The sequence below is a fragment of the Aspergillus steynii genome, assembly GCF_002849105.1.
Source record: "Aspergillus steynii IBT 23096 chromosome Unknown P170scaffold_6, whole genome shotgun sequence".
Taxonomy (NCBI): domain Eukaryota; kingdom Fungi; phylum Ascomycota; class Eurotiomycetes; order Eurotiales; family Aspergillaceae; genus Aspergillus; species Aspergillus steynii.
The window spans coordinates 1,778,889-1,797,914 of NW_020194403.1; the positions used below are offsets into that span (position 1 = coordinate 1,778,889).

The 19,026-nt window shown below is 54.9% G+C and overlaps 9 protein-coding genes across 9 annotated transcripts; 5 read left to right on the top strand and 4 right to left on the bottom strand.

Annotated features, from left to right (window-relative positions):
• Positions 1 to 230: 230 nt before the first annotated feature.
• On the bottom strand, positions 231 to 3,331 carry P170DRAFT_477817 (non-specific serine/threonine protein kinase; the record flags this gene model as incomplete). The annotated part of the gene is made up of 4 exons (XM_024853504.1): positions 231 to 2,596; positions 2,651 to 2,798; positions 2,865 to 2,965; positions 3,043 to 3,331. The coding sequence occupies 4 exons, from the start codon at positions 3,329 to 3,331 to the stop codon at positions 231 to 233; spliced, it is 2,904 nt and encodes a 967-aa protein (XP_024702264.1).
• Positions 3,332 to 4,346: 1,015 nt separating this feature from the next.
• cdc43 (protein geranylgeranyltransferase type I subunit CDC43) lies at positions 4,347 to 6,605 on the bottom strand. The gene is made up of 5 exons (XM_024849657.1): positions 5,652 to 6,605; positions 5,502 to 5,547; positions 5,032 to 5,399; positions 4,862 to 4,970; positions 4,347 to 4,805 (listed from the first exon to the last, which is right to left on the bottom strand). Exons 1-5 carry the CDS (start codon positions 6,231 to 6,233, stop codon positions 4,660 to 4,662), a joined length of 1,251 nt encoding a protein of 416 aa, XP_024702265.1. The 5' UTR covers positions 6,234 to 6,605; the 3' UTR covers positions 4,347 to 4,659.
• P170DRAFT_511628 (uncharacterized protein) lies at positions 6,426 to 7,608 on the top strand. Its single transcript, XM_024854907.1, has 3 exons — positions 6,426 to 6,669; positions 6,749 to 7,180; positions 7,255 to 7,608. The coding sequence occupies exons 1-3, from the start codon at positions 6,532 to 6,534 to the stop codon at positions 7,318 to 7,320; spliced, it is 636 nt and encodes a 211-aa protein (XP_024702266.1). The 5' UTR covers positions 6,426 to 6,531; the 3' UTR covers positions 7,321 to 7,608.
• A 108-nt stretch (positions 7,609 to 7,716) lies between these two features.
• Positions 7,717 to 8,422, bottom strand: P170DRAFT_428217 (uncharacterized protein; the record flags this gene model as incomplete). Its single annotated transcript, XM_024847832.1, has 3 exons — positions 7,717 to 8,087; positions 8,143 to 8,275; positions 8,336 to 8,422. 3 exons carry the CDS (start codon positions 8,420 to 8,422, stop codon positions 7,717 to 7,719), a joined length of 591 nt encoding a protein of 196 aa, XP_024702267.1.
• A 593-nt stretch (positions 8,423 to 9,015) lies between these two features.
• Positions 9,016 to 11,610, top strand: P170DRAFT_229062 (putative MFS transporter). Its single transcript, XM_024842890.1, has 7 exons — positions 9,016 to 9,205; positions 9,266 to 9,399; positions 9,470 to 9,859; positions 9,915 to 10,427; positions 10,495 to 10,903; positions 10,955 to 11,122; positions 11,202 to 11,610. The coding sequence occupies exons 1-7, from the start codon at positions 9,160 to 9,162 to the stop codon at positions 11,270 to 11,272; spliced, it is 1,731 nt and encodes a 576-aa protein (XP_024702268.1). The 5' UTR covers positions 9,016 to 9,159; the 3' UTR covers positions 11,273 to 11,610.
• P170DRAFT_438678 (uncharacterized protein) lies at positions 11,537 to 14,657 on the top strand. Its single transcript, XM_024849658.1, has 4 exons — positions 11,537 to 12,023; positions 12,092 to 12,175; positions 12,260 to 13,579; positions 13,634 to 14,657. Exons 1-4 carry the CDS (start codon positions 11,948 to 11,950, stop codon positions 14,452 to 14,454), a joined length of 2,301 nt encoding a protein of 766 aa, XP_024702269.1. The 5' UTR covers positions 11,537 to 11,947; the 3' UTR covers positions 14,455 to 14,657.
• Positions 14,658 to 14,741: 84 nt separating this feature from the next.
• On the top strand, positions 14,742 to 16,321 carry ptyA (putative tyrosine/serine protein phosphatase). The gene is made up of 5 exons (XM_024849659.1): positions 14,742 to 15,015; positions 15,075 to 15,111; positions 15,193 to 15,272; positions 15,348 to 15,527; positions 15,607 to 16,321. Exons 1-5 carry the CDS (start codon positions 14,897 to 14,899, stop codon positions 16,145 to 16,147), a joined length of 957 nt encoding a protein of 318 aa, XP_024702270.1. The 5' UTR covers positions 14,742 to 14,896; the 3' UTR covers positions 16,148 to 16,321.
• Positions 16,322 to 16,627: 306 nt separating this feature from the next.
• On the bottom strand, positions 16,628 to 17,688 carry P170DRAFT_363301 (Frag1/DRAM/Sfk1 family protein; the record flags this gene model as incomplete). Its single annotated transcript, XM_024844569.1, has 5 exons — positions 16,628 to 16,836; positions 16,893 to 17,098; positions 17,161 to 17,430; positions 17,494 to 17,575; positions 17,634 to 17,688. The coding sequence occupies 5 exons, from the start codon at positions 17,686 to 17,688 to the stop codon at positions 16,628 to 16,630; spliced, it is 822 nt and encodes a 273-aa protein (XP_024702271.1).
• P170DRAFT_438681 (uncharacterized protein) lies at positions 17,323 to 18,035 on the top strand. Its single transcript, XM_024849660.1, has one exon. It carries the CDS (start codon positions 17,717 to 17,719, stop codon positions 17,954 to 17,956), a length of 240 nt encoding a protein of 79 aa, XP_024702272.1. The 5' UTR covers positions 17,323 to 17,716; the 3' UTR covers positions 17,957 to 18,035.
• The last annotated feature ends 991 nt before the right edge of the window (positions 18,036 to 19,026 follow it).

Here is a 19,026-nt window from a genome sequence, read left to right on the forward strand (position 1 = left end):
ATAAAGAAGGAAAAGGCAAGAAGAGAATGGATGACGGTTGGCCGGAGGAAAAAAAGTAATGGACTCATGATCACTTTTGGCCCCGTCTAGAAAGAAACGCTCCGCTGGAAAGAAAAATGATAGTGACGGGAAGAAAGAGAAAGCCACACGGTCGCAAGGGGGTATAAGAAGATACAAAGCAGAATTAACAATCAATCGAAGGTCACTCCTCGACTCCAAGGCTGTCGAACTCAGGCGCGACCCGTCCGGTTGGAAATCACTGATCTCGGAGAGACATCGGCGGACTTATTGGCGTCCTTGGCCCCGTACTTGCCTTGATCGGGTGTTGCTTTAAGCGACGACGAACGAGGAGGGCGCAGGGGACTCGTATCAAGATCGGGAGCGGGAGCAAGGGCCGGTTTGCGGGTTCGTCCGGGAGAACCAGTGGCACTCGCTGCCCTTAGGTTATCGTCCGAGCTGACCACGTCGATGGGTGATCCGGGCTCGTCCTCCGTCCCCGTGAATGCGTCTACTTCTTCGATATCGTCATCGTCTTCCAGGTCTTCCTCTTCTTCGATGATTTGGCTTTTCCGAGCCGTGGGCCGAGCTGCACTCGTAACCGGCGCAGCCACTGCAATATCATCGTGAGGGAACTCGGGTGTAGCCATGCCACTCGAGACCATGAGATTGGCCGTGTGAGACATGGGCCCTTTGAAGGCCGACTTCTTCCGACGGGCAAAGACAAGGCTGGAGGAAGGCGAGTACAGCAGTGGCGTGGGGGCCGCCTCGTTAAACATCGAGCTCACTCTTCCGTTGGGCTCGTTCATTTCACGGTATCCATTGTTCGAGCCCCGCACCAGGCGAATGTTGCTGGGGAAGCGCGAAGAGGCTCCCGGAGTGGTGGGAAGCACTTTGACTGAAGAATGAGGAGACTTTGAGATCCGGGCTGTCGGAGTGGAGGCAGACCCAATGCTATTGGACGAGACAGACGATGCTTTCGAGTGAGTGTGGGTATGGTGAATACTTCGAATCGAGGAAATGGAAGAGGAAGTTGATTTGCGACCCCGTAGACCAGCAGAAGACCGTCTATATGACCCCCGGGGCGTAATCGGGGATGGGGACAACGAATTGCGATGGTGAGGGTTGCCGGTGCTTAGAGGACGAGGCTGGCGAGGATAGGAATGGCGATGGTTGCGGTACGACGCGCTGCTCGGGGCCAGGCTACTTGCGTTGGATGCACGCTTCGCTTGCGTCGGCGTTGACAGGTCCCCCGGATGGGTGGCGGCGGACGACGCCGGCGTGGTCTTTCGCCCAGCTTCCTGTCCCTTGGCAGGACTCAGTTTCTCGGACAAGAACTTACGATGGGATCCCGGTCCACCAGCAGCTTTGCCGTGAGGGGACTTGGCTCGCTTGGCAGACTCCACAAACCAATGCTTCAATGATGCCAGCTGGCTGATGATCGGATACTGACGGCGGCCAGTACGGCGCCTGAAGATCCCATTATGCTGCGCTAGCTCGGGCTGCGAGGCGCTAACGTGCAGCGTGCTTGGTCTTGAACGCCGTCTATCCTTGGGCGGGGGTAAAGGGCGCCGCCGCGTAGAGCTGGCAGACCGAGTCGAATCCTTGTCCACGGGCGGCGGCGGCGTGTTAGAATCGGGCGATTGAACAGGGACCGGTTCTGGCAAAATTGGCAACTCCGGCACGGCGAGCTGGGAAGGGAGACTGCGCCGGTCTCTCCTTCCCCGGTCCTGTAGAGGCACGTTGGCAGAAGCATGTCCCTCTTCATCGACCTCAACTAGCGCCGAGGACCTCTTCTCCAAGCGACTGCTTGCTGCACTCAAACGGCGGATGTTTTTCGCCTCTACTTCTCGTTCGCGTCGCTTCCGCTCTCGTTTCTGCTCCTTGCGCTGTTCCTTCTCAATCAGCAGCGCCCACCAACCCGCAAGAGGGTCGCAGCGCTGAGCGAGAACGCTCTCTACTACCTCGTCGATGTTGACACCGGCACTCTTCATTCGCTGCAGAGTGGTCTTCTCCAATGACGTCGAGAACGCTGGGGGGCGGGGGATTTTCAAAATCGCAAGTTGCTCGGATACGTGCTCTGAAAGGAACGGATGAGCCAGGATTTCACCGAGACTCGGCCGGATCAGGGGTCGCTTCGATAAAAGCAGACCGATGAGGGCCTTCGCGTCGTCGGGGAATTGGTCGTTGAATACAGGCTCCTCCTTAAGGATCCGCGATTTGGTAACAAGGTCGTCGTCCTCGTCGAAAGGAAGCTCCCCTGCCAGCAGGGCATACAGGATGATGCCTAGACTCCACACGTCGACTTTTTCACCGGCGTACTTTTCACCCTTCAACATCTCGGGGGCACTATAGCATATGGTGCCACAGAACGTTTGCAGGTAACTCGCTTTCCCCTCGTACTCTCGAGTGAATCCAAAGTCGCACAATTTAACATTCTCGTGCTTGTCAAGAAGAATATTTTCCAACTTCAGATCCCGGTGCACGCAAGACTTGCTGTGGACGTAAGCAACCGCACCAACCAGTTGTGTGAATATCTTTTTGACTTTGTCGACGGGAAGCGGCCCATGACGAAGGAGGTAATTATAGAGCTCATCGCCTAAGACAGCGTCAGCGGCAGTCAAGAGTCTTCCAGAACGGCTTCAGTTCATACCAGGGCAGTATTCGAGGACCAACCAGACCAGCTTTTCCGTTACAATGACTTCATAGAGACGAGTGATATGGGGATGGAGAAATTGGCGATGGTGATGGATCTCGCGCGCAAGGTTCGTGTCCTCCTTGTCCGAAGATTTAAGCACGACCTGTTTCCATGGTCAACTAGGAGCCGTAGGGTCGAGGCAGAGCACCTTCTATCGGTCGAAACATACTTTGGAGCCATTCGTAAGCTTGTGAGAGGCAAGGTAGACCTTGCCAAAGGAGCCTTTTCCGATCAATCTTCCGAGCGTGTAGTTCCCCACGCTTCGAAGGTCTTTCGACGAGAATTCTCTGGCAGGGAAACGTTCAGAATTAGCGCCAAGGTCTGCAGGGAATTTTGGCGTTGCTTACTCCAGTAATTCATGATAGGATTGGGCAAGCTGTGGACATGCGCGAACGTGGTCAGCCAGAGATTGTGCAGGACGTAGTCGAGTGATGGGAACGAGAAAAACAAAGGGGCGCCGCCAACGCGTTTGCAATAGCCCTCCGAGTTGTGAGAGTACCATGCCCGTTGCAGCACTTGTGACAGGAGCGGGGCCAAGGGTTGCATGCAACCCGGAGCGAAAGCATTCAACCAAGGACGAACCTTTTCCTTTTGCTTCTGGGAATGAACCTCCGCTTTTGTCCTGGGAGGCGGCATGTGTCAAGATATCTCCGCCGGTTCTTAATTAATTCCGCGGAGGTGTGATCAGGGCGGTTAGGATTGATGTAACGGATCCCCGGATAATCGCAGTCTACCCGCGGTTGCCATTCAACGAACTTGGGTGAATAGGGTCGAAATTTGGCGAAAGGGGGAGGGGGCCAGAATAGAAGTCGAAAAGGGGGGAGGGACGAAGGAAGGGACCGAATCTAGGAGTTGACGGTTTGACGTAGGCGGCAGGGAAGCAACAGAAAGAAAGGATTGAAATGAACCGCGTCGCACCGGAAGTAAAAAAAAAATAAAATAAAATAAAAAGAGGAGAGAGACAGGGATAGGAAGAGAAGGAGAGGGAAGGAGAAGAGGGAAAGAAAGGGAGCGCGTATGCAGAGAGGACTGAACGGATTAATTTCGGGTCTTCGATGGCCGCTACCGAAATTGTGGTATTGAAGAGAAACGAAAGTTGCGAAGGGAAAGACGGATTGGATTGACGGAGGTGAGTGGTGACAGGAGGGAGCCGCAGGTTCGAGAAACAGCAGTTAGGCAGGGTGACCGGGGATCAAATCGGGGCCCGATAAGCGATCACTAGGGATAAGACAGAGGCAGAGTTAGTGTCGGTCCCGAAACAGTAGTTCATTCGCGAAGCAACGACGAGAGTCAGGAGAAGCCATGGACGAACTGGACTCGAGGAAAGAGCGAGCGGGAGGGGGGGTCAAAGGTTCAGGCGTGAGTCGTGGTCCGACTCCTCGAGAGCAAGACCGAATCCAAGATGGATGATGGGGAAATTAATGACAGCAGGGGCATGCCCCAACAAGCTGGAGGCAGGCGATAATAATAACAGGGAGAGTGGACAGGCGAGGTCGATACTCCATCAGACGGAGTCGTCCGGGCAGGGCAAGGGCGATTAGTCAGAGAGCACGTACCAGGGAAGACAACCGGATGCATGGTATGGTATTATTATGATTATGATTATTGTACGGAGTAGGAGGGAAAAAGGAGTGGATGCAAGAATGATGGACGTTGAAGAGGCGATTTAGCCGGAACGTGGGCCGTTTCTGTCATGGAAAAAGCATAATCTCACGTTCGTCATCCTGACTCAGCAGGTCTCCTTGCTAACGCTACGTACAGGAGTTCCTAGTTCCCAGGACGGCGTAGTCCCTCGTAGTCCCTCGTAGTTCCTCTCCAACCAACGGCCGGGAGCGTCTCCGCCTGCCCCTGAATTCCCTCGCCTCGCTGGCCATCGAGTTTCACCTTAATCGGTCGGATCGTATGATGGCTGCATGCTTAATATGATGTCACAACAAGTCTACGCTGTGTTAGGAATTAGAATGCTATACCGCTCGCTCTTGCCACCAGGGCAGAGTGTGTAGGTGTCGCACGGCCCGATGGCTAGCGCACAGTGCCGGATCAACGCCCTCAAGTCCCGCTTCACCTTGGAAAGCAAGTGACACCATTCCGAAGTAAGAATGCAATAGATCTGCGGACCTAGGGTTAGCGATCGGGAGAGACGATGGGGGACGTTTCCCGGCCTACCAGGTGGCTCTCCCACACCCTTCCCAAATCCTCCGATCAAATGCTGGGTCTTGTCGAGTAGATATCGTCGATTGCGGTCTGCATCCACCAACGCGAATCGGTCCATCATCTGGCCCCGTTCTGTCAGTCCATTCTACACCAAAGCTGGGGATCTTTCTCGGGGCTCTTACGGTGAGGGTTGCGCCATTCCAGAATGAATAGCATGTATCGGCATATTTGTTACATCGACCGTTGAATCCAGCCCATTCCAGTGTCTCCGTCGATGGCGTTGGCAAGGTAGGCAGTTGGCCAAACATCTCGTCTACATTGTCTGCTGCTTGCGCGGTATTCAATGGGTCACGGGCACTCTCGGTATGGTCGTCTTCCTCGTGGGCGTCTTCTTCGTCGTCGCCGAGTTCAGATGTCTGTCGCGCAACAAGCCACCGAGTCAGGGTCTCAAATGCTTCCGACCCGGGTGAAAGAAGCGCCACCGACTTGTCGCCTTCCGATAGACGGCCGAGGAAAGTCAGGGCGCCAATTCCACAGTAGGTATGCCCAGCTAAGACTCGAAAGTAAGAAACAAATCCTGTTCTTCAAGGCGCGGGGGAAGATAGCCCGGGCTTGGAGGGAAGAAAGGAAGAGAAAAGAGAAATAAACGTACAGTGGGATTCACAGAAGGGCGCTTCGGATATACCACCGTCGTATGTCTACAGGTTATCGCGGCTCAGCCGTTGCCTCGGAACGATTCACGGTATGAACATGATGGGGGAAAGGGGAGAGAGCGCCAGAGATAGCGTCTAGTCCATCTTACCTGACAAGCTTCAATGAACTCCACCAATTTGTCCACGTCCAGATCCTCCACATCGCTCCCACGTTTGCCTCTCAGAATGTACCTTGTGCCGGCGGCAAAGCAACAAAATCGTAAATCACCCCCGCCCTCGATTTCTCCGTTAGGACCCAGAACTTCCCCAAAACTGCCGTTTTCGCGTTGCATCTTCGGAAGCCATTGTAGACACTCAGTTCGCTTGACTCGGGATAAATCGTCGCCCAAGATGACGAGGATCAAGAGCGCAAAGAATGTCGACGGCACGTTGGCCGGGTCCCAGGACTCGTTCGCCGGATTCCGTCTCTCAAGCCCAAAGTCCGTTCCTGTGAATCCCCGAAAGCCTCCGGACGGGACCTGGCAGTGGTAGATCCATTGGATGTACCCCTTCCTCTCTTCGGGGGTCGTTTTGTTCTGCAGCTCGCCTAGAATATCTAGTCCGGCGATGGTGAAGAAGGCGAGGAGGATGCGATTCGAGTCGTTGGAGGTGTAAAGACTGGGCAGGAAGGTTTTAAGGCATCGGAGGAAATACTTGAGATGACGTTCTCGATTGAAAGCGGCTTCGGTCATGGTGTCGAGTCCTGAAGGGTCTGTGGTAGAAAGAGAATACCCCCCATTAGCTGTAAGACCCGGCCTTGACAATTCTCAGAACATGACGCGAGGGGTGGGACTGCGTCGGGGGAAGAAAAGCAACGGCCGCAACCCCACATGGCGTTTTCCCAGGGGAGCTCAGCTCCCCGACGGTCCTTCCGCCCATCGTTCTCGGCCAACACCGTCCACATCGCTTCCCGACATTCGCCTCGCAACCCAGGGAAGAAAAGGAAAGCAGGCAGGTAGGAAGAAAAAACGAAGGAACGAAACCCCGAAAATGGGCCTTCTTTCGTCCACAACCCTGATCAAAGGGCATGCATTCTTCCTCTTCGTTCTCGCCGTGTATCTGACGAGGTCTCCGGATGTCGTCACGGAGTCGGATGTAGTGTTCATGCTGGGCGAAGTCTTGCAGATCGTATGCTCATTCATTCTCTTGAATGCCTCTGGCACTTGTCGAAGCCCATCCCTCGCTGACCGATTGAATTCTTCTGCAGGATGCAGCCCCGTCGCTCTCGCGCCCCCAATCGCCCTTTGCGCTATGTGGCATCCTCCTCGTGGCCGACGCCCTGGTTGATCTCGTCCTGGTCACCAAAATCCCCCAGATGAATGAAGTGATTGCCATGGCCGCGGCCGCTCGATCCCAGTCCCCCGTTCCCGTCGCAGGGGCTTTGCGAATGAATCCTTTCCTGGCCCGCCTCGCCTCTCTCTACTCCGAAATTTGGACGTTGCTCTCCGCCTCGCGCTTCTGTCTCTTCTTCGCCATATCATTCTTTATTTATCAGAGCAAACCGTCGGCTTGGGGGGTGGACGACACCCGATCCGCCCTGGGGTATGGGGCTGCGCAAGAAGCGGCTTCCGGCCTTGATCAGCTGAAAAATCGGGTGATCTTCACCTATGGGTTTATGGAAATGATGTTTTGGCTTTGGGTGAGTCCGCACTGTCCCCATAATGAGTGACGGGTCTCTTTAATTCCCCCTTGCTAATGGTTGGCTGGCGGTAGATATATCTCACACTTCGCGAAGAGCGGCAAGAGGTCGCCACCCGCATTGCAGAGCGAGACCAGTAGTTGGGGGTTCTTAAGTCTCTGGTAATCGACTGTACTGGATAGGAGAGGGGGGTTTTAGAAGATATAAGTTGAGCTATCTGGAGCTATGCGCCATAGAAACTTCGGAGATTATTTCTTTTGTGCTCCTACCCCTCTCATTCTGGTTTTTTTTTTTTTATCCTTTCATTTTCCCCATCCATAGATTCGTCCCTGTGGTCGAGCCTTCACTCGGCCCACGCGTAACCGCGACCACCAAATTATTACATATCAAAGGAGATCAACTGCTGACAATAAAAGAAAAGAGCAACTTCCGTTACAAATGCTTTCTTATCATATGCTCAATCGTGATGTCGCAGTACGCGGTTCACCCTGTTCATCCTGCCTTCTGCATCGTATTATTCCCGATCCCCGGTTTCTTTAGGCTAGGAACGCAAAGAGGGCAGCGCCAGCCGCAGCGAGCAGACTGGTGTCTTTGCCTTGGACGAGTGCAGCACCGGCCGTACTAGTAGCCGCAGACTCGGCCGTGCCCGTCGAGGTTCCGGTGCTGCTGGCAGTCTCGGAGGAGGAGCTTGAACCAGAGGTGGCGGAGGCCTTAGAAGCGCCGGTGGTAGAGGCATCACTGCTTTGGCCCGTTGCAGTGGACGAGGCGGAACCGGTGGATGCCTCGGAGGATGATTCGGTGGCAGACGATGCTCCACTGGCACAGCTGGCACTCTTGGGCAGGTCCTTCACGCCAGCACCACTGCAGATCTGGTTTGCAAACTGGATGACCGCTGGAACAAGCCGGGCTGGTTAGTATACTACTCAGGGGTCACCAAGTTTTGAATTGATGGCAGAACATACATTTCTGATCATCGTCGGAGCACTTGCTGGACACGCAACAGGAGATGCTCGAGATAAAGGATTTGTCGGAGCAGATACAGCCGACATCAATCATTCCACAGTGGTCGGGGATAGCGTCCGTGGCACAGCCTTTCTATATATGGATGGTTAGAACGGCCACTCCGAGACAGGATGGGCGCGAGGAAGCACGTACGGCACAGCTGGGGAGGCTATCCAAGCCCTGGGCAGCGGCGGTGCTCAGGCAAGCAGCCAGCGCCAGCGAGAGGTAATGGAACTTCATGGTGACGGGGATCGAGAGTTGTAACGGGGGGAGCGAAAAATCACGAAAGACCCGGGGGGAGGTTGTCAAGTCCAATAAATAGCGCGTAGGTTCCCCGCTCGCAGTGACACGGGAAGAGAAACAAGACGAGGAAGGGACGGTCCCTCGTTCCTGCTCGAATGGTTCCTGCAGGGCCTCCTATACTCCACACTCCACTCTGGGGGCCCCCCGGTTTGTTTATTGCATTTGCGCCTTCTCCACTCCCCGGTGGGTCCTTTTCATCTTCATCTTCATCTTCCTCGTCCCTTTCCTCCCCCCCTCACGTCGGTAATTAAGATGCGTGGCAGGAATCCCTCGGTGTGACCCCGTCTGTCCCTTCTCGTACCGCTTGCGCCACCAACATACCAGCATTCTCTTCGGGAGAAACTATCGAAATATTCGGTCCAATGTTTGTCAATGTTGGCAACATCCCGGTCGGCCAGAAATTGGGCAAATGTCGATCTCTCCGCACTGCCGCACGATTGGTTACTACGCAGTACGGAGGAGGTAATACTGCGTAGAGGAATTATTATGTGGCTGCCACCCTCCCCTGCCGTTCCCGCGGTGCTTCCCTCCTCGTCATCACACCCTCATCCCCGCCCTCCCGGCCAATTCCCCCTCTCCCTCCCTTTGTCTTCCTCGATCCAGGGAATCGGGGGTTCTTGCAAGCATTGGCTAGTGTGCAGCTGTCCAGGCCCCCTTTCGCCGTCTCCGTCAAGATGGGCCTTGGGATTTTAGAGGATAGCGCTCTGGCTCGTGTGCCTGGTAAGCCGGAGGCGGAGCCATTGGTGTTTATTTAGCCTTTCTGACAGGGGGATTGTGCAGGCACGTCGGATATCCTGCAACGCCTGGATTCTAGTGAACAAGCCACCATTGATCCACATCTCAAATATGACCGCTCGGGATCGGTGCCCACTGTGCTCGTCCCTCAACCAAGTGATGACCCCAACGATCCGCTGGTATGTCAAAATGTGCCTGGCCAGGGCCGGTTAGCTACGACCGGCTGATACCGGAATATCTACAATCTAGAACTGGCCGCTCTGGAAACGCGACCTCACCCTGCTGGTCCTGTCGTTTGTTTCGGTCCTCTGTGCAACTACCAGCTCCCTCATGGCTGCCAATACAGTAACCATTGCTCTCCATTACGGCAAGAGCTTCACGTCAGTGGCCCTTCTCACCGGCTATCATCTTTGCGGGGTCGGTGTTGCCGGCATACTGATCGTGCCCACGGCGCGAGTATGGGGCAAGCGCCATCTGTTTCTCCTGGGGCATCTGCTGATGGTGGCGAGCTGCGCCTGGGCCGGTGGCAGCGAAAACAACTACCAAAGCCTGCTATGGTCTCGCATTTTCCAGGGGGTTGCCCTGGCGCCGTTTGAGGCTTTGGTGAACGCATGCGTTGGTGATTTGTTTTTTGTCCACGTACGTCCCCGCCGTCTTCTAGTGACCCCTGGCGACATGCTAATGTTGTGTAAAGGAACGCGGGAAACGGATGGCACTATCCAATGTGGCGCTTTTCGGGGCTGCCTTTCTCACGCCAGTGCTGGCGGGTAAAATCACGCATTCGCTGGGATGGCAGTGGACCTTCTACCTTCTGGCAATCTTTGCGGCAGCGGCCCTACCCCTGACCTTCTTTCTGGTCCCTGAGACTGCTTTCAGACGCCCCGATTATTTGAACACCGACTTCGACTCCTGTCCTGGACAGCGGCCAGAGACCAGTACCAATGGCCAAGAACGTAACGATGATTACACAGTCTGGAAGGAAAGCCAGCCCGAAGGAGAGCAGCGACAAAAACACGCCCGCACCGACAATCTGGCCTCTTCGATGGCATCGTCCTCGAATGAAGGTCCTAGTCGAGGGGCAGGGGCGCCTACGAAGGCGTCCTACTTTGAGAGTCTGAAGCCATTCAATGGAAGGAAAACCGACGAGGGCTTCTTCAAGCTTCTCTTGAGACCACTCCCCCTTTTCTTTCATCCCGCCATTCTCTGGGTAAGCCTCTAGTTTCGGGACGACGTTCCTTGCAACGGCGCAGCTGATAGCATCTCCTCTGTCACAGGCCTGCTTAATTCAAGGTGCCATTATTGGATGGACGGTATTTATCGGAGTTGTACTGGCGGCGATCTTCCTCGGCCCTCCATTATGGTTTAACGAGGTTCAAACCGGGTACCTGTACACGGGGGCCTTTATCGGCTCCATTCTGGGCTTGGTTCTTTCGGGTCTTCTTTCCGATTCGATGAGTCGCACCATGGTCAAACTCAACAAGGGACGGTATGAGCCCGAGTTCCGTATTCTCCTCGTGTTGTTCCAATTGGTTTTCTGCGGCGTCGGGCTTTACGGATTCGGCATTGTGGCCGAGGACGTGGGCAGATATGGCTGGTTGGTGGTCGATGTGTTTTTTGCGTTCGTCGTGATTGGGATGGTAATGGGGGCCGTGGCGAGTGCACTATACATCGTCGATGCACATCGTAAGTGGACCGTGTCTCGCCGTGCCGGGACGTCGTTACTCACGATCGCAGGGAACATTGCCATCGAGTCGTTCACGTGCATGTTGATCTTCAAGAACCTCTTCAGCTTTATCTTGACCTTTTTCGCCTACGATTGGCTTGTGTCCAACGGCATCCGACCGGCGTTTTTGGCCATATCTAGCATCCAGATGGGCATCTGCGTTCTGAGCATTCCCATGTGTACGTGTGTCCCTTGCAGCGATTAACCACGGGGAGGACCGGCTGACCGACCACTAACGCTGCACCGATGGCTCTGTAGACATCTTCGGCAAAAAGAATCGCTCCTTTTTTACGCGACACGATATCTTGAAGATCCTGCATCTGTGGTAAGGCCAAGCCGAGACCGGCCGGAAGGGACGGTGTGCCGGGGGGTAAATTCAGCCTTAATTTCCCACCGAATGAATGACATTTGCAATGATGCGGATGACCCGTAGGATCGTGTAGAAACGAGCGAGTCGAGCGTTACATGATCGAACGAGGAGGATCGCCCGGACGATCTGGACGATCCACCCGCCGATTCGCGCGTTGAAAACGGAAGGTGCGACTCCAGTCGCTCCGGCTCGTCGACTCATCATTCATCCTCCATGACCTCAACATCCCTTCATCCCTTCCATCGGCTCTCCTCGCCTTTCCCTTCCCTTGCTCTCTCCTTCCGCGGCATCCAGACCACGTCGTGACATCACTAGCATCGCGACTTCACGATCTTCATTCCTCTCCCCACCCCCCTCGCCAAGCTGCTAGCTGCCGACTAGCACGAACCGTGGTTCGGGCCTTGCAACCAACGACGTCACCGTCGACACGAGACTTCTTCGTTCCCAAGCTTCCGGAGGTTCCCTCCCAAAGTTCGACTAACAGCCCCTCTCTCTTTTGCTAGCTTTTATCCCCTTATTCGCCTTCCTGTTCTCTCCGTGCGATCTTGTTCCCCCCTTTCTTTTTTGGATCAGGCATGCCTGTCTTCGCTGCTGACCCTTGCTTCCTGCAAATTGCTGCGGACATAACCTTATCATGGCGACTATCGAGCAACCCCCGGCCCAGCGTGCTGCAATCCCACGATCCCGGTCAGCCCGGCTAGCGGATCAAGGTGAGAAAATCCGCCGTCGCATTTTGATGGATAAGGGACGTGTCGGCTGATCAATCATCATCCAACAGCCGCGACTGCTGCTCTTTTTGTAACGCATCCGGAACGAAGACTGTCGGTTCGCGAGCCACGAGCACCAGGAACGGATCTTTCCAGTGAGCGCTGCCCTCCCCTCCAATCTGTGTGTGGTGCGTGAAAGTCTTAATGAGCGGAGGACTGACGATGATCATCCGCGACAGCCTTGAAAGCGACCGGATCCCGGCCCGGCTTCAGTCATGCTTCGGCAGTAGCCGCCCTGGCTCATGCGAAGAGTAAACAGCCCGAAAGTGGCCGATCATCCACCGCCGCGATCTATGTCCCGGATTACCCCCCAGAAACACCAAGCCAAGAAGGATACAAGGCTGCGATCTCCGCCATCCGAGACCACAGGTCGATCGCAAGCCCTGCCCCCGCGGATTCCAAACATGACACATTCACCGCAGATGCGCGACGAGAAATCACTTCGAGGGAAAAGGCCATTCGCGCGGCATCCGGGGCCTTCTACAACAGTAGAAAGAGGGCCGATTCTGCGCCGTTAGAGGACCCCTATGCGATGTCGGGGGCCAGAGACCCTTTGGACGAGCTCGACAGCTCGGCCGAAGCCAGCAGAATCCAGCACGTTGCAAACACCAATGCGCGCCTTTACACCGCATCCCCGCCCGTGGCCATTGAGGTGGAGGAGCAGAACAAAAAGAATGTGATGAGGGCGGCCGCCATTTCGATGGCGCGCGAAATGTATGGCATCGCGGAGAATGCGGAGGACCAGACCGGTGCCGCTATACCTGCAGCTCAAAGAGGTCATGCGCGGGCGCGGTCGCAGCAAGTGGTCAACAAAGCCACCGTCGGCGCACTGCAGCGAGCTATGAGTTTACAAGAGGTTGCTCAAAAGCGCGCCGCCGAGAAACTAGCCAGTATGCAGGATGAAACGGCTGTGTATCGCGAATACTACGGCATCGAACCTCAAGCGTCGCGCTCCAGCTTACCGGCTCGCAGGCGGAGAGCGTCGGTTGACTCTGACGAATCCTCCTTCGATGCTGAGCGATCGAGAGAGATCCGGTATCAAATGACCAACTTGCGGTCGAAGCTGGATGCGGTCGATGAGCAGAGACAGAGAGACCGCGCGCTGTTGATGGAGGCTGCGAGAAAGAATGTCGATGCAGCCATTCAAGATATGGAGAAGCGGGCCTACGCCGACACTGGTCGTGCTCCGCCTTCCGTGCGAAAGGAGTGGGAGGATGCAGCCCTTGCCCGTGCCGAGAAGGACATGCAGGAGATTGATGCTCAACTCATTCAGCCGGATAGAGTTAACCTCGGAGCGCATAAGTTTGTGGATATGTCCGACGTCGAAGCACTGGCTCGTTCACGACTCCAACCGACGTTCGACGAAATCCATGAACGTGCGGAAGCCCAACGTGCTAGGGAATTGGAACAACGATTGGATGAAGAGGAAAGGCTGCGCCACGACGCCGTTGAGCGCCAGCGAGAGGCCGATACCCGGGCCGAGGAGAAGCGGCAGAGAGGTTCGTGCACGACCACAATCTAATCTCGTATCCAGGATGCTAACGTTGCCTCAGCGGTCTTGAAGCAGCAATCCCGAGGCAAAGAGGAACGGTCCTGGCCTTGGAGGAAAAAGGCCAAACGAGATGGAGGCAATGCACCCGAGACACCCTTGGTCAAAGACCGGGTTGCAGCAGAAGAGAATAACGAACCCGCGGGTGAAGGGCTTGTCGGGACGGTGACGCAAGACACCGTCCAGACGGATACTGTGACAGGCAATGACCAGGCCGTCGCTTCAGGCGCTGCCGCCGAACCGAGTCCCGCGACGTCTCCTATCCTCAAGTCAGAATCCAAACTCAAGACCTGGATCGGTAAATTGGGGGGCCGTCGGTCCAGTACAACTGCCGCCGCCGCCGCCCCAAGAGAAGCAGGCGTCAGTCCCGAACCTACCTCGGGCGTGCCAGACGAGGAAAGACCGGTCTCTGGGGATGATTCGCGAGCTGCTCCGCTTCGGTCCAATCCTGTGTCGGCCCATGATATTGCGGAGACACAAAGGGGCTCCGCCGATCCAGACCGAACAGACGAGGAGCAGGAGTTTGTGAGAAGCTCGGAGAACAGCGGGGACCGGAGATCTCGCCTCAAGTCGCGATTTTCGCGGATCGTCTCGAGGGGCTCGCAAGAGATGAAGACCGACGGCGTTGAAACTCCGGATCAGGAGACTCAGGGAGAATCAGTCCCCGTCGAACACACTGCTGCCGATGAGCTGCACGGCCAGAGCCCGGAAAAAGATGGGCTGCGAGAGAGCGCGGTCGAGCAAGGCCTGCCCATTCCGCCGGCCATTGGGAAGCGATTGAGCAATGGCACCGGCCGCGAGTCGAGGTTTTCGGAGGATCTGTGATGGTTCGCTTTGTTGTCATTCCTGCGTGTGCTGCTATGTATCGGGTGGAGAGTGTCGGTATTGTCCACTGTATACCTGGATTTGTGTTTTATTTTCTTTTCCTTTTGCGATCCTGTAGTCATATATTAGTCAGTGGATGTGTATGTACGAGTGTCTCCCGACCAAATTGAGCAATAATGGAGCGAGTACTTGCAGAAGAGTCCATCATCGTCTTTCCTCCACCGCTCTTTAGCGCGCGGCTCCACGTCGCACTCCACGTCGCCTTTCGGGGCATCTGCGCTGGCCAGCCTTACCTTCGAACGCCTGGGGAACCATGAGTTGACCTCGAGATCCCTCTTCCGTTCTCTTTCTCTCTCCCTCTCCGAACCATATTTGTTCTAGTTGCTCCGACAGACGCACGGGCACAGTGGGGTCGTCTTGCCTGCATCTCTCCCTCTCCCTCATGGCCGCCTCGCATCCGCGGCAGTCCAGCGTCGATCTCGACTCGCCCGATCGTCCATTCGACAACATCATCAATTTCCGTGATGTTGGCCGCTCTATCAACCGGCTGCTGGGCCGACCGTAGGTTTTCCACGCGAAGGGACCAATAGATCGAGAACTGACCAGATGAACCAAACTAGGGTTCTGAAGGAGGGCATCCTCTTTCGTAGTGCCAGGGTAATCAATTCTCTCTCCCACTATATCTGTGAACAAAAGATGGGCCCTTGAGCGGACTAAGGAAATGACCGCCTTTTCTAGCTGGACGATGCATCCGAACGAGACAAGCGCCGTATCACGGACGAACTGCACATCTCCACGGTGATCGATCTGCGATCGAGGTATGTCTTTCGGATCGGGCCCTGTCTATCCCTCTATCTGGACGAACTCCAATAACCCATGGCCGGCTCTCCCAGCACCGAGCACCAAATGGCAACGACCAAGCGTCGAGCCGAGCTGGGCGACGACTCGCCTGCGTTCACGCCCGCGGTCCAGCATCTCGTCGATCTCCCCGGGGTGCGTCGCGAACTGATCAGTCTGACGGGGAAAGCGTTTGAGCGGACGCTCCTGTGGAAGTTGGACTGGTGGCATTTCATGTATCTTTCTCCCTCTCCCCCTTTTTTTGTCATTTCAACGATTACCCATCGGATCCATTACGACTGACGACCGAGACAGAAAGGTTCTGGCCCTGGCGGCATCCGGCTACCGACCTGACGCGGTACTCATCGTGGGCGAGCAGGTGATGACGCCGCGCGGGCTGATCGGACTCGGCCAGGACACGCTGGACAGCAGCACGGCGGAGATGCGGGCGATATTCGACCTGTTCGCCCCGGACGACGACGATGACGGCGATGGCGAGAAGGATAGGGAGATTCGACCCTCCACGTACCCCATCCTGGTGCACTGCACGCAAGGAAAGGACCGCACGGGGCTCGTAATTCTGCTGCTGCTGCTGTTGGCAGGCCGGGTGGCCGAGGACGCCATGCGCTCGGACTACGTGCGGTCGGAGCCCGAATTGCTGGTCGAGGTCGAGGAGCGCATGAAGGAGATTCGCCTACTAGGCCTATCCGAGGACTATACCAAGTGTCCGGCCGGATTTACGACGAAGATCCGTGGACATCTGGACGAGAAGTATGGCGGTGTCGAAGGCTATCTGCGCTATGTCGGGGTGAATGAGGAGAAATTGGAACGGATCCGGCAGACGTTGCTGGCATAGAGGTTTGTCTGCTTGACATTGTTGTTGTTGTTGTTGTTTATGTTTCCCCTGAGCAAGTATTTATTTAGCGGGATCTGGGATCTGTTGCAAGCATGCATATGTACAAGATAGAACCTAGACTGAGGGCTTTCTCTATTTTTGGCTCGCTTTCTACATAATGATGGTATATCAGACTCGTCTTTCTCTTTTTCTATCCTAGTATTACAAATGTGGGTACTTTGTACAATAGATTGTAATCTTTCACAAACGATCTGATCGAAAATGAGAAAAGGAGAGAGAGATTTAAAAAAAAAAAAAAAGAAAAAAAGAAAAAAAGAAAAAGAAAAGAAAAGAGGGAGAGCACAGAAAAGCAAAATCAGCCACCACGGGTATATACTCCAAGCAAATCAAACACAATATAAGAGAGGGGGGTATATCCTGGTTCCAAAACAAGGCCTCGGCGCACCAGTAATATGCAAAATAGGAACTCTCCGACCAACGTTACATGCGCTGGCCCCGGTAGTAATTGACATTATTGGCGTTTGGACCGGCGGAGTCCATCGTCAGGGGCTCTTCGTGGGTGAGTTCGGGCGACGGCTCCGCCATATTGATGCGCTTTTCGCCCTGTGGAACGTGGCGGCGGGTGCGCACCGAGGGCAGCAAGTCGACCACGAAGGAAAGAACGTAGAAGGTGAAAATAAGGGCAATCACTGCAGACCTGTGGTTAGCCGACCGCTCACCCAACAACGGCGAAGTTCTGTCTTACCCCATTCCAGCACGGCCGCCGCATTTCTCTTCCGACCACCTTCGCGTCCCAGAACGCCAAAAGCAATGGCGAGGCCAATCTCCACGACCACGAAAAAGGCCTTGATGACAAAACTGGCAAACAGAACTCGATGGTGTGAGCGATAGAAGATACCGAGTCGGAGATATTCGGCGCAGATAAGGATGGCACTGATGAGGTAGCCGACCCTGGATTCGATGTCAGTCTCCCGGTTCTCGTCGTCGCATGTTTGTCAGGGGCCAGAGCATACAGGAACATGACCAAAAACCCCACATGTTTATGTGGATGCCGAACGGTGTCAAAGCAAGACAAGAGAATCAGTCCCAGAGCCCCGGCGATTGAGAAAAAGATCGATCCGATGGCGCAGGCCTTGTCGAACACGCCCTTGTTCGGGACCAATTGGCCCGCATGACGTAGCCATCGCTCGGCAATGAACGAGAGATCCAAAAACACCACGGTGACCACGCTGCCGGCGATGAAAAGCGGTTTCAGTTCCTGGGCTCCCACGTCCGAAATGTATCTAGAGCAATTGACGGTCAGTGGAAACGTCGACGCTACTATTCCCCGAAGCGAAAGGACCTACGCGATCGTCTGACCGGGTTCCATGCTGGAGTAGATGGGGGACCCAACCACAGCCCAATGCCCCAGCATTGCGACCAGCATCGCTGAGAGTTTGAATCAGTGTCTCCGCGGGCGAATTCGGTTTCGTCGACAGGGCCATACCTATCCACATGCAGGCCGATATGACCGGAAATATCCAAAACGAAACAACCCACATTGTCGGTTATGTATAGTGATAGATCGAGATGGATTCAAACGACAAAGAACATAGACAGAAAAGCAGAAGGAGAAAGAAAGAGAGAAAGAAAAGGAAAAGAAATGAAAAGAAAAAACGACCTAAAATGAAAGCAGACCGGGACCGTTCGTCAGCCTACCTGAAGTATGAGCGGCAGCCGCCCGGAGAAGCAATCAAACATGGATTGGCCGGGAAGGGCGGAAGTGGCTTGGATCCAACTCACTCGATGATGCCTAGCAAAGCCGTGTAACGCCTCTCGGTGATCGGTTCCCTTGGATCTCCCCCAGGCAACCAAGATCTGCAGCAGAATTGAGTCCGCGGGTTCGCGCGACCGTTGTCACCGGGAGTAGGCAGGGAGAGTGGGAGGAGAAAATTGACAAGCAGCAAAACTTGGAACCGAGGAAGAGTGGAAGAGTGGAGGAACCCCTGCCTACTTGACTTCTTTTTCTCCCGCCGGTTAAAGAATGGAAGCAGAAAGCAGAAAACGAAAGAGAAGAGAAAGAGAGACGAGCGAGAGGGAATCAATTGACTGATTAATTTAGGTCTAACGCTCCAGCAGATCGACCGGACGGGGCTGTGAAGGAGGGAAAGTTCGGCGTGCCCGGCATTTCTGGCGCACTTTGTTGGTTCGTCGCCGGTTGGCTCCTCGACGTCATCGCGGCCCATGACGAGTGATGGACTCCATGACATGCTCCGGAGCACGGCCGATTAGAAAATTTTTTTTTTTGAAAAATAATAATAATAAATGATACTCTCATCTTTCCAATTCTATCAAACTCCCGATACGGTTTTTTTGGGGTTGCAGAAAAAGCCACCCAGACTATAGACACAAGACACGAAAGACACAAATCAACCCACCATGACGCTCTTATCAAGAAGTGAAAACACCTGGGAAAAAAAATTATAAAAAGAAAGAAAGAAAGAAAGGGGACACAACGTGTGAATTTCAAGGACGATTGCGGCGCTGACGGCTTCCTTGGCTTGCTGCCGCCCGGCTGGAAGGACTTGTCGGGACTTTTCTCTCTACCACATCCACAATATGTAACTCATCTCCGCTCTCACCATCAGAGTCACTCTCCTCCTCCTCATTGTCCTCTTGCTCTTGGCGGGGGTCGGCCGCAGATTTAGCCGGGCCGTACCACGGGGCAAACGAGTTTCGCGCGCTGCTGGACGGGCGGTCCCCGTAACTGGACACGTACGGTGATAGCCCCGTGCGATTCGAAGAGCCTCCTCGTCGCGGCTCCACCGGACTGTGAAGGGGATACGGAGGCGGCTCCCTCGGGTACGGCAGCGGATAGGGAGGGACCCAGTGCGGATCAT